This window comes from Callorhinchus milii, unplaced genomic scaffold (genome assembly GCF_018977255.1).
Source record: "Callorhinchus milii isolate IMCB2004 unplaced genomic scaffold, IMCB_Cmil_1.0 Scaffold12, whole genome shotgun sequence".
Lineage (NCBI taxonomy): Eukaryota > Metazoa > Chordata > Chondrichthyes > Chimaeriformes > Callorhinchidae > Callorhinchus > Callorhinchus milii.
This window is the reverse complement of record NW_024704753.1, coordinates 6,380,196-6,392,591: the sequence shown is the minus strand read 5'-3', so window position 1 is coordinate 6,392,591 and position 12,396 is coordinate 6,380,196. Positions and strand designations below refer to the sequence as shown.

At 40.2% G+C, this 12,396-nt stretch overlaps 1 protein-coding gene across 11 annotated transcripts in view; it reads right to left on the bottom strand.

Annotated features, from left to right (window-relative positions):
- The window catches only part of magi1b (membrane associated guanylate kinase, WW and PDZ domain containing 1b), a 232,553-nt gene that overhangs the window by 93,718 nt on the left and 126,439 nt on the right, over nt 1-12,396 (bottom strand). For all 11 annotated transcript variants that reach the window (XM_042339539.1, XM_042339541.1, XM_042339544.1 and 8 more), the window contains exon 2: nt 6,447-6,563. In XM_042339539.1, the coding sequence (XP_042195473.1) occupies nt 6,447-6,563 (117 nt within the window). The remainder of the gene's footprint in view (nt 1-6,446; nt 6,564-12,396) is intronic.

Below are 12,396 nucleotides of genomic sequence, written 5' to 3'. Positions count from 1 at the left end.
CGTTTGCTTACAACTTTCCTCTCTGAAGACGTAAATCTCCCTGAAAATAAAATCACTTATGCATTTTTTTTTAAAAAAGCAGCACTGTTTAAACATCAGTGCCATGTGACCTGCCAGTGATCTCTGTTGTTTACTTCATGTCTGTTTATGGTACACTGTTGTGAGCAAATTACGAATACACAGTCACTGCACTTCACAGTAAAATGCTGTGAAGCCCTTTGAGAGGTCAACGACATGATAAAGTACTGTACCAAATGAAAGGATTAATAATATTACATAGTGTAGTGACTTGGTATTTTGTAGCCAAAGTACTGTAATTCAGGGCTAATAGCAAATGAAATTAAATGGAAATTCTTAAACAAAGAAGCACATGGTTTTGCTGAACAACAACAACATCAACAAGATTCCGTTTATAAAGCGCATTTCACGTCAGGAGGACGTCCCAAGGCGCTGCACAGTTGGGTCATGACCCGAAGTAAAGCCTAATGAATTTATTAGCAAGTCTTGTAAAAATCCAGGGCTGCACTGCAAACTTGGCTCACACTGTTGTTGGCAGACCGAAGCACCTCCCTTTTGAGATGAAAAAAAACACCTTCATCCACCCAGGAAGGAGCAAAGCCACAGAGCAAATGCTGCACCTTTTGGACTCCCATTTGTTACCCGCTGTGGCGATCACACTTTGTGCAAAATTAAGTCTTCCAGCAGCAGCCAGTCTGCCAGCTGCACCAAAATTACAGCTGGGAGCAAAAATACTGCTGGAATTGGCCAGCCTTCGAGGGCTTGAAACAGATAATCACTTGAGAATTGTACTTTTCAAAATACAAGATTCAATAATCCAACCACATTTGCTATTGGTCAGGCCAGCTGGATTTAGAAGTCACATGTGCTCTGAAAATAGCAAATGTTATGTGTAATATATGTCCACGGTTCTGCGTTAATCTCCCCGGGCCTGAAGCCGCAGTCATGTTATCAGGCAAAGCAACATTACCTTTTGTTTCAGTGCCTGGATGTATGGTTTAGAACGAAATGATTTTTTGATTTCATTTACCCATGGTCTTCCATTTAAATAAGCATTTTGTTTGAAACAGGAGCACAGCCAGTCAGTGTTTACGTAAATTACTGAAAGAACATAAAGACATTACAGTCTGATTACAGAAAGATCCTCTGGTACAAGCCCATTTGTAGCTTTCAACAATGTCTTCAAGAAAACATTTACCTATTTTTTAAAAAAGTATTTCACACTTGCTTTATTGCTTTGAACAATCAATAAAGGCCAATTCATGTGTCGCAATCGATGACTGGATGGTACTAATGTGATTTAATGAAGACTTTCAAGCAAACACCACACATTGCTGGGGAAGAAAGAACAGGTTAATCTGGCATGGAAGCCATTTTGTTTTTGCCACATCTGTCACCTTGCTTATCACAGTGTTAATTTGGGTTCAGCTACAAAACACAGTCACTACATTTTACAGTAAATCCTCCGAATCGTTTTGAGAATTCCTTCTGACTTAAAAGACTCTGTATCAAATGCAAGGCTTCACTCCCCATCGCCACAACTTTGTGTCAGGTCTAACGGCCTGTTTCCGTGCTGTATCACTGTATGTACTATAACCTTGTCAGCAATAAATGTAAAACTGTGACATAAATTTTGTTAAAGTTCCACAAGTAGGAACGTAAAAGTGCATTTCTCGAATGCATCCTAATGAAATCATTCTTCACATACTATGGGATAAATCAGGCATTCCACTGGGAAAGTCACAGAGCAAAAATTGTCCTTCAAAAATATTTGCATCCCACAACCTCCATCATGCGCCCCCATGTGGTCTATTTCCAGCTCTTGGCAACAGAAAGTCATGTGAGAGAAATGCAAAAGATTTCGCTATCACACTTCCAGAAATGTATTTAAAATAAATTAGGGGAATGATTTTAACCAACACAATTTAGGCCACTTACACAAAGTTGCATCCCTACTCTGTGTTGTTAGCCTTTCTTAACCAGGAGAGTGGCTGATGTACTCCAAACAGCATCAAAATGCTTCAGCCTTGAATCAATCTCCTGCAAACCGTAAGTGCACAAGCATGAATGTTAGGTGACACAATAGCATCAGGTTCAACTGAGATAATGCCCGCAATTTGATGTCAGTTCTAACACACTCTTAGAGAATGCAAATCTGGAGTGAACCATCGTAAACAGTTGAGGCACTGTCCCAAACAATATCACTAACTTCACAAGATGAGATAATGCTCTGCTGGAAATGGTGATTGAAGCAAAATCCATGATAGTTTTCAATAGTGTATTGGACAAATGTTTTGCAAAAAGAGAATGGGGTAAGGGGAGGGAAGTGGGGCTAAATGGATCGTTCTTTCAGAGAGGGCAAAGGCACGATGGGCTGAATGACTTCTTTCCGGGCAGTAGAATTCTATGATTCTATCATTCTGTAAGGAGAAAATTGGACAATAATAATAATCCTTGCATTTGATATAGCGCCTTATCATGTCTTCGAGACATCTCAAAGCACTTCACAGAATATACTGTAAAGTGAGTTGACTGTTAATTTGTAGGAGAAATGCAATAAGTAGTGGAGGGTGAAATAATTAAAAAAACTACAAGCCCTCATATAATATTTGCTCTCTCTTTTCCCATCCAAATCGAGTCAGTTTGAGGCAGCATTCGCTCCATGTTCTTTTAGTAAGGAGACTTGGAGAAGAGTTTGGAATGGAGATTTCATTGGTAAACACCAAGATATTCAGACCCATTTTTAAATTCACGTATTAGTTACACCCAGTATCAAATTGTACCCGTTGGGTGTAAGGCAAGGAAGTAACTGCTCGTTTGTTGATAAGGAACAACATTTCTCAGCCCACCTGTTTTAAGAATGCTCAATCCTTCCAGATATAGACACCAAAGCAGCTCAAGTTTCTCCTGAAAATTCGGGGAACCCACCCTATTCATAACCTCTGCAGTTGTAGAAACTAGGATCACATTTCCATTTCTCACTGGGAAAAAGGCAGATGAAAAAGTGAAGCTCCCTTAGCTCTCACTATCAGCAGATGAAAGAATTAATTGATCTAGTTGTGAAAATCTACTCACATGCAACAGATTTTAATTTCAGCTGTACAATGTACATAGATACAGCATGATCTGCTGTACAGTTGTTTCTGGGGCTGTTTGTGCACAGATTCACTGTTACTTGCGCCCATAAAAATACAGTCACTCCACGTTACAGTAAATCTTGTGATGCACTTTGAAATGTCCTCCCAATATCATGAAAGCGATATATCAAATCTAAGGATTATTATTATGATCCAGAAACCTAAAACACAAGGAGTCTATATTAGCAGGATTTCTTAATAAGGAATCTGTTCTGAAACGGGGACAAGCTGCCTTGTAAAGATAGTTGCAATAACCTCTGCTCTGTAACTGCCACTGCAGACTCCTCCAATTACTGAATGTTTTCTTTTGTAGAAAAGCCTCTTCCCATCTCAAATAACTCAGATTAACAAGGAATTGGAGGAACAAATCTGCATTTCACTATTTTAAGTGGTACCAAATGTAAAGGAAGAAATGCATCAGTGTGTGTTTAAATATTAGACTGTCCTGTTGTTCTTGAGTTCTTGAGCGGTAGACGAAAGGTAACTCAAATGTACTAAATCATTCCATGTTAATCTCGCTTTGAGGCATAGGAGGGGGGAAGAATTAATATACATACACACACACACCTAACCTCCTATAGTCTTTGCTAAGTAGCTCTAAAAGAAGAGCTACTTAGCATGACTACTGGATGTATTCCATAGAAGCAGAATTCATATTTAATTTCAATGGACAATAATATATCCTATTATCGATACAGTCATCACTAAACTCCCCTGAGTATCTCACATGGACACATAATATTCCATGGCATAAACAGAGGAGAATTGCTTTGTGCACCCAGAGAGACCTTAAGTAAGCTTGTAAATCAAGGATACAGAAATTTGATACCAGGAGCTCCTGGCCTCAGAATCTGAGCTGCCTTAAATTCAATACAGAGAAAAATAAAGCACCTTCCCAGTCTAACATAACAGGGAGTCAATGGCTGACCCATTCAAAATCTCAAGTGGCCAGATCACACAATCTCTCTGGGCCCCTCAGCCAGGAACTTCCATCGATCTCCTCTAAAATCAACAGAGCAAACTCTCCCAGTAGGATATCAATTGTAACAGTCTTCTGTTCCCTCACAGAAATGAGGAAGCAGGGAACTGCTTCAAGAGCCCATTCCATCTCTGCTGCAGGGGGGATTGGCAAAGGTTTATCATCCTCTTAGCCAAGCACTTCTCTCCAGAATATATGAATTACTGTATATTACCTGTATTTTTCACGTCCCATTTAATTTTGTGCTACCTTATTCTGGGAAGTTTTTGCAGAAAATTAAATGGGCTTTGAAAAATATTTATAAAAAATATATAATAATAATCCTTGCATTTGATATAGCGCTTTTCACGTCTTCTAGAATATATTGTAAAGTGAATTGACTGTATATTTGTGGGCGAAATGTGGCAGCCAAATTGCGCACAGCAGTGTCCCACCAACAGTCATGGATTGAAGTGACCAATTTATTATTTTTTNATTCTTGAGCGATTATTAGGCGTGTGGAGTAAGGAAACTTGCCCAAGGTTTCGCCCTGCCAGGAATCAAACCCAGGTCTCTCGCTTGAGAGGCAAGTGCTCTAACCACTGAGCTACAGGACTTCATATATTTTTAAATACAGTAAATCCACTTTGCAGTATATCCCGCAAAGTGCTTTGTTACGTCTCAACGACGTGATAAGGAGCTATATCAAATGCAAGAATTATTATTATCAAATAAATAAAATATTAACTTCACCACAATTGAATAAACAGGCACAATCCTTGGTTGGTGCCTGTAATTAAATAGGAACAATCCTTGGTAGGGTTACGAAGCTGTGTGAGAAAAAGCTGTTACCTAATACATCTGAATACACAGTGGAGAACCAACCAATAACAGAATTCAAGGAGGCTATCACAGGATAACAACTCGTGTTCTATCAGGTTAATGCTTATTATCTCATTGCTGTATATGCCGTTGCAATACATGATGCCTCTCTGAAGCATCGTGATACAGTGCAATTTTTCTTAAATTAGTTATAATTAAAACAACAGGTTTTCCCCCTGCAGCAGGATTGTTAGGTGCTCAGAAGCCATTGTGTCAGTACAGTGGATTAGTCCCCATCCTTACTGTGCTTGCCAACCTTAACCTAATGCATCGGCTCCATGTCAGGCTGTCACTTGGCAACTACTTCATGCTGCTAAATATCATATGCTACTGCAACAGATACAACTACAGTATAGGCATTCTGCCTGGATTCCCAAAGCCTTACAGCCAACCCATACCTTGCTTACACTCTTCCCTTTAACAACATCGATGCCTTTCAGAAGTTGGGGGTACAATCATGTAAATAACCTGTTTGAAACTAAACATTCATAACATCTTCTCTAATACAATGTGCTGCCAACTAGCCAGTGCCATTGCTCTTGATGAATAGCTACTTCATCCAGCAAAATATCTCCCTCCCAGTGAAGCATTAATGAATTAAAAAGATCCTTCATTTGGAATTTACCGAATGTTTACTGCATAAAATGGATAGAACTGAATGCCTTTTGTACAGGGAGCCTTTCCCATGTCCACATGGACAGAATATTTAGGATGCGGAACAGTGAAAGTGACCCAGTGGGAGCTCAATAGAAAGGTTGTTTCACCTTCCCAGTGAGGGTGCACTAATGTTCTCCAGCCTAGCAACCCAGCATTCACTCCCTGGCACCATGCATTCACTCCCTGGCGCCTCCCTAACTCTCCGATCTCCTCACTCCCCAATCCACCACCAGGTGCCTCCACGCAACTGACACCAGCCTCCTGCTCGACCTTCGCACCCTCCACCCCACCATCGGAGGTCGGGCTTTCAGCCACTATGCCCCAAAAGTCTGGAACACTCTCCCTCAATCCCTTCGCCTTGCCCCACTCTCTCCCCTCTTTCAAGTCCCGCCTGAAAACTTTCCTTTTTAACCGTGCTTATGGTCACCTACCCGCTCCTCGGAGTCAGGCCGTCAAGCGCTCTGAGAAGCTAACCTGCGTGGAGGGTGCGATATAATTGCAAGTTGTTGTTGTTGCAGCAATGGATATGTACAATATGGTTTTGAGCATAACAAGAAAACAGCTGACCTCAGAGAAGACTATAAAGGGGGAAAACATGTCATGTGGGCATCCTTATAGACAATCATGCACTACTTGAAACTATTAATAGCCAATTTTGCTCAGGTCTGAATGGGTTTGGAAAGAATGTGAATGACAGTGAAATAGTACATAAAATCAAGTATTAAAATAATTCAAAATACAGTACAGTTCAAAACCATCAGTAAATGTCAGGTCATTTATAGTGTGGTACATACAGGGCATAGCATGTCGGTAAAGGTTGTCTCGGATTGTCTGTTGGAGTTCATGATCTGCAGATCCCTTCTGAAATCTTTGATTGAGATAGTGACGTAGGTCTTTGTTTAGCTTGCTTCCTGTAATAAAAAAAAGTTTTGTTGCTTAGAAGACAGTTTGCCAGGTTAGCACATCCAAACTCTTCTCACTTACAATGAGACAACTTCAGCTTATTCATTTACTCCTGAAAGTGGCTTTTAGCAGTGAAGGTGTACACAATAGTTAATTTGACGAAAGCTCCTATAATGTCAAAACATTTCAAAGTTCTTCACAAGAAATTGTTGTCAACTGAAGTGACTGTGTAAATGTACAGTTTGCACACAGTAAGATCCCACATACAAACATGAAATGCACAATCATTATATCAATAAATGATTTTATTCTTGCCTTGGATACCTGGAGAAACTCCCTTCTCTGTTTGAACTGCCATGGGATCTTTGGGATGGAAGGTTGATGGGATCTCAATGGCAGAGGGGACATTGATTCAAAATGTTATCCAAAGGACAGCATTTCCAACAACACAGCACTCCCCCAGTGCAGCACTGAAGTTTTAGAATAAATAGTGCGATCAAAGTCTTCAAAGTGGGGTTTAAATCCACAGCCTTCAGACCCAGAAACAAGAGTGCTACAAACTGAGCCAAGCGGACAACTTGATTTGATCAGTTTCCATCCACACCAACCAGCAATCACACTGAATAATGAATTGTACAAGGTTACACTGAGACATGATGTTATTAGAGCATGCGCAGTTAAAACAAGTCAGTTGAGCACTCTGGGATGCTACCCCTTGTGAAGGCCACTATATAAATGCAAGTTGTTGTTGTTATTGTTGTTACTTGTATCACTTCTGATTCCCAAAGGTGGTATTACCCCCAAAGCCTTCCCCAGCTCCACATGCAGGTTTGGAAGGAGGAACGTTAGCCCCAGTGTGGCCTTAAGGCCCAGCTCACTGGGCCTCTCTAACACAAAAGTGACATGGAGGTGGATTCTCCCTCGAAGAAGCTGTTTGTGAGCGGAGTCCCCAGCCTCCCCAACACTGAGACACAGCTCCGCCCACTATCACACAGGCTGGACAGCGTGAGTGAAAGCCCCCCACAGAGGGTGCTACGATCGGCCTCCCCGCCCCCCAGCACAGAGCAGGGTTTCCGCTGCCTGGCCCTAACCCCACCTCCACCCCTGGCCCGGCCTGTGAGAGCAACTGACACTGTGTCACAGGGTCCTGAGCAGTATTTTATACTCACTCGTAGAGTCAATGGTGAAGAACCTGGAACAGCCAGCCTGACTCCCAAGCGCTCCAGGTCGCCATTGAGACATCCCCAATCTCTGCATATTATAGAACCCCCACCTCAGTGGAGTCCTGTAGCTCAATGGTTAGAGCGCTCGCCTTGCAAGCGAGAGGACCTGGGTTCGATTTCCGGGTGGGTCAGGATGAAACGTTGGGCAAGCTTCCTTACTCCACACACACTTCTATTTACCTAACAGTAAGCAGGAACCTACTTGTTAGTCGATTGGCAGATCGCTTTTCTGTGAGTAACAATTCCTTCCCAAAAAATAATAATTTGGTCACTCAATCTATGACTGTTTGTGGGACACTGCTGTGAGCAATTGGCTGCCGCGTTTCACCCACAAAATACAGTCTCTCCACTTTACAGTATATTCTGTGAAGCGTTTTGAGATGTCTCAGAAACATGATAAGGTGCTTTATCAAACACAAGGATTATTTGTATTATTATTACTTCGAATAATACCAAGGTGATTGAAGGATCACACAGAGTGACTGAAACTTTCAAAAATATTATAAGATTGACAGATTTTCTGTAAAGTGGTTGCTGTAGTCTATGAAATTCAGCGTAGGGTTTTATTGTGTTAAATAGTGATAAAAGAAAATAGATCGACAATTAGATGTTAAATTCACATAGTGCGAGGTCTTACTGAACCAACATCAAAAGAAGATATTTCAGTGCCCATCCTGATTAAGAATAAATACATGGCAATAAGTCTGAAATGAGCTCTGCTGGCACAATATCACCCTGCAAATGGGATAAAAATTCTGATCGAATAGATACAGACAAGGCTGTAAAGGCTGGCAAGAGGGAGAATCGTAGGATTGCTTTCTCCTCTTCTTCATCAGCAAATCACTGTATGTGGACCACCTTTGTAAAATGGCAGCATCTATATCCACACAAAATATTAAGTGACAATGCTAACTTTGTTAACTTTGATACTTGTGTTGACTTGAAGATTTTCTTCCCACCCCTGCATGCCCCAAATGTGTTCTAATGCAATCAAAGTTTGCAGTGTAATAATACTTAACAGCCACTGACGTGTTTGGATTACTTTTCTATTCCAGCACTCGGATCAATAGTCTACAGTTGCATATTTGAACAAATAACTGTCCAGGCAACAGGAATGCTCTACTATAGTGTTAGCCCAGCTCAATTGATAGAACTCTAGCCGTTGAATCGGATGCCCCATTTCAGAAATTTCGGCTCTTAATTGAGGCTGAAAATCCAGTGCGCTACTAAGAAGAGCGCTGTATTGTTGATGGCATTGTCCTTCAGATAAGATGTTAAACCAAGGTCCTGCCTGCTTGTTCAGGTTGACGTTAAAGATCCCATGGCACTATTCGAAAACAAAAGGGAGTTTCTCCCTGTGTCCTGTCCAAAAATGCCCCAGATAAAATTGGTCATCCATTTTATGACTCTTTGTAAGATATCACTGTGTACAATTTGACTGCAGAGTTCAGCCCACAATTGTCACTACACTTTATATTCAAATTCTGCAAAGGCCTTTGAGTCATCGTTGATGACATGATAAGGCACTAAATAAAATGCAAGGATTGTTATTACTAGAATAAATGCAATTTAAAACGTCCAAGAACTACATATGAGGATCATTTAGATTTCAAGGAAACCAGAAGTACATCACGCAACCCACAAAAATTTCTCTCCAACACGAGAGAACGAACTCTACTTTAAGTAGAGTTCCCATGGGTCAACATAATGTAGGAGTTACCACTTGGATTCCTTATTGAGGAATCCCATTAGAAAGAAATCGCCTCATGTTGAACTCCATGAAGTGGAATTAAAACATTTGTCAGGATTATCTTTTCATCTCAGAGATCATAAACATGAAATCGGTTCATGATCTTATCAGTTTCCATCCTGCAACTAACCTATAATCACGAGAAACGATGAACCATTAGATTGTATCATGATATATAATAACAGAAGCCAGACCAGGGTGTCAGAAAGAATTATGGTTGAGAAGCCAGATTCAATTCTTATGAATTAACCTGCTCCAAAATTTCCAAAGGAGCCAGAATGAATACGTAAGAGATACAGCCCCAAAATGTAGCTCTACGATTTACTGACTTTCATTTACGGCAGCTCAACAATCCCAATCTACAAGACAACGAGCGCAACTGGGAGCAATGCACCTTCCCAACACAGTCAGTCCACTCTAGAGTGTATCCTGTGAGGTGCTTTGAGACACCACCTGTCACAAAAGACACTATATCAAATGTAAGGATATTATTATTATTATTAATTATTTGTTTCTGCAGAAAGCAAGGTCAAACTAGGCAAAATGAAACGGCACAATAATGTGAACGCTGCAATAAAAAGGAAACACTTTTTTTATTAAGAATCAAAACAAAGGTGGATAAGGGAGATAACATTTTAATAACTGGAAATTTCAACCTATTGAATTTCTTTGCGGAGATGAATCACTGTGGGCAATGTCCTGCTCAGTAGTAGGCAAAATTTATACACTTAAGAGCCTGACTTGGAGATTTTAGTGGTGATAAGACTCCAAACTACAAACTGTAAGGAAATCCAGCAAGGAGGGTGAATAGAATCGATCCTTACAAAATTACATAATTATCAATGTGGTTTAATGTTTGAAAGCATAAACAAATAGTTACAGCCATTGTCCCGAGACAACACTTTTCTTCCCAGTATAAAATAGGAAACTGGTGCCTTTAAGCTTTGTAAACGTCTGAGTAGGAGATCAATTCCCACTGTTAAATATTTTAAAAAGTCAGTAATAATAGCTTGAGAAAAACAGTCATACAGTCCCTAAAGTCATAAAAATAAATTGTGAATGCTAGAATAATAGCGGAAATTCTACAAATAGGTCAATTTGGCATCTGCTGTCTATATAAATTGGTCATTCGCTTTGTTTTTTTTGTGGGATTTTTCTTTACATAAAATGGCTGTGATAACTAAACAGTCACTACACTTTACAGCAATTTCCCGTGAAGCACTATGAGACATTTAATAGTTTAAAGGAGCCATAACAAATGCAAGGATTCATATTTTGCTTATTTTTGGAGAGAGTACATTTCAATTTCAAGGAAGGATCATACCAGAACGCTGTTTGGTAAGAGTTTTTTAGATTCTGTATCGAGCTGTTGTTCTCACCTAACATTTTCAATTGCAAAATTGTGCCTTTCTCTCCAGTCTACCACAGTGTGCTACATCAATTGGCAGTGAGCTGAAGAAAAGCATTAGATAATTCCCCTCTACAAACAAGAAAAAAATCAGTCTTTCTATATAAATTGTGCCAGACATATTGGTGTCAGAGTCAATCCCTGGTCTGTGCTGAGTGACCATGTTTCGGAAACCCAAAGGTAGTGGTCGAGGTACTGTGGTTGGATCCTACTCTATATCTATCCATTGACCCTTGCGAGGAATGGTTCCCAGACGTCTGATGTGTGGTCAAGCTCTGCTGTGGTCGAACGGATGTTCGCTGTCCAAGGCTCCCACAAAGAAACTCTACATGCGTCAGTGAGGGATCAGAAGACTGTCAATGCCTGTGAACACCTTTTTCAAGCAGGAGTCGCAACTTTCAAGAGAGGAAAGGGAGAGGGGAGAGAAAAAAATGAGGGGGAAGGGGAGAGAAAGAAAGAGGGATGAAGAAAATAAAAAAGAGAAGAAACAATATTGTAATTGTTTGTTTAGATACACTTGTTAAAATGCACCAAATGAAACAAGCAGGTTTCTCCTGTTATTGATCTGCACTTTAAAGGCTTATCGATAATACTGCTCACTCCAGCTGTTCTTCAATTAGATAAATGAAATACTGGACGCAAAAGAGCTATTCAGTAATTAGCTACTGGTCATCCATATGCTGCCACCACAAATGAATGTGATTGATGCGAGAGTCCTTCACCATCTGTGTGTCCTGACACACCTAAATCATCTGGTTCACTGTGATCACCTCTTACCATTTGTAACCAGCAGTAATCATATGCATGAAAATCTATCATGCAAAACGTGTGTTCAAATCCTGCTAAGTCATCGTAGTACAGAAACTAGGTCCCAATATGTATTCACCCCAATTGTTATATAGTGGCATTATGCAATGGTGCCATGGTTAGCAGTGCCAATTTAACTCTGATGTTGATTTCATAAAACCTTTTCTTTCTGTTATGTATACTAAAAATAAGGAGCAGCCAACCAATTTATTTCTTCAGCTTTAAATAATTGAAGATTCTTCTTTATTTGGTATAAATAATTGATTACATCTTCAGTGAAGGCTTCCTTGAGTTCATCTTTTTACTTGCAATTGCTTTAGGACTATTGAGCCCAAAGATAAGTGACTAAGTGGCCCACTATCAAACAGTTTAAACACCTTGATTTTAAGTTCAGTTTTTAGTGGTTACTCTAACAAATGCAACCAAATCATGAAGTAATAGGATGAGGAAATGGGACTGCCTGGTGAGGTATACGATAAAAGGAAACCTGAGGACACCACTAACTCAACTAGAAATGTCTGCCAGTCTGCGCTGCAGAGTCCTCGCATGAAGGGATTCAGGGCTGTCACGGGATGTCTAGCAGACTGTGCCGAATGGAAGTTGTGCAAAACCCATAAATTATAGTAAGATGAATGGGAAATAATTGGTGACGT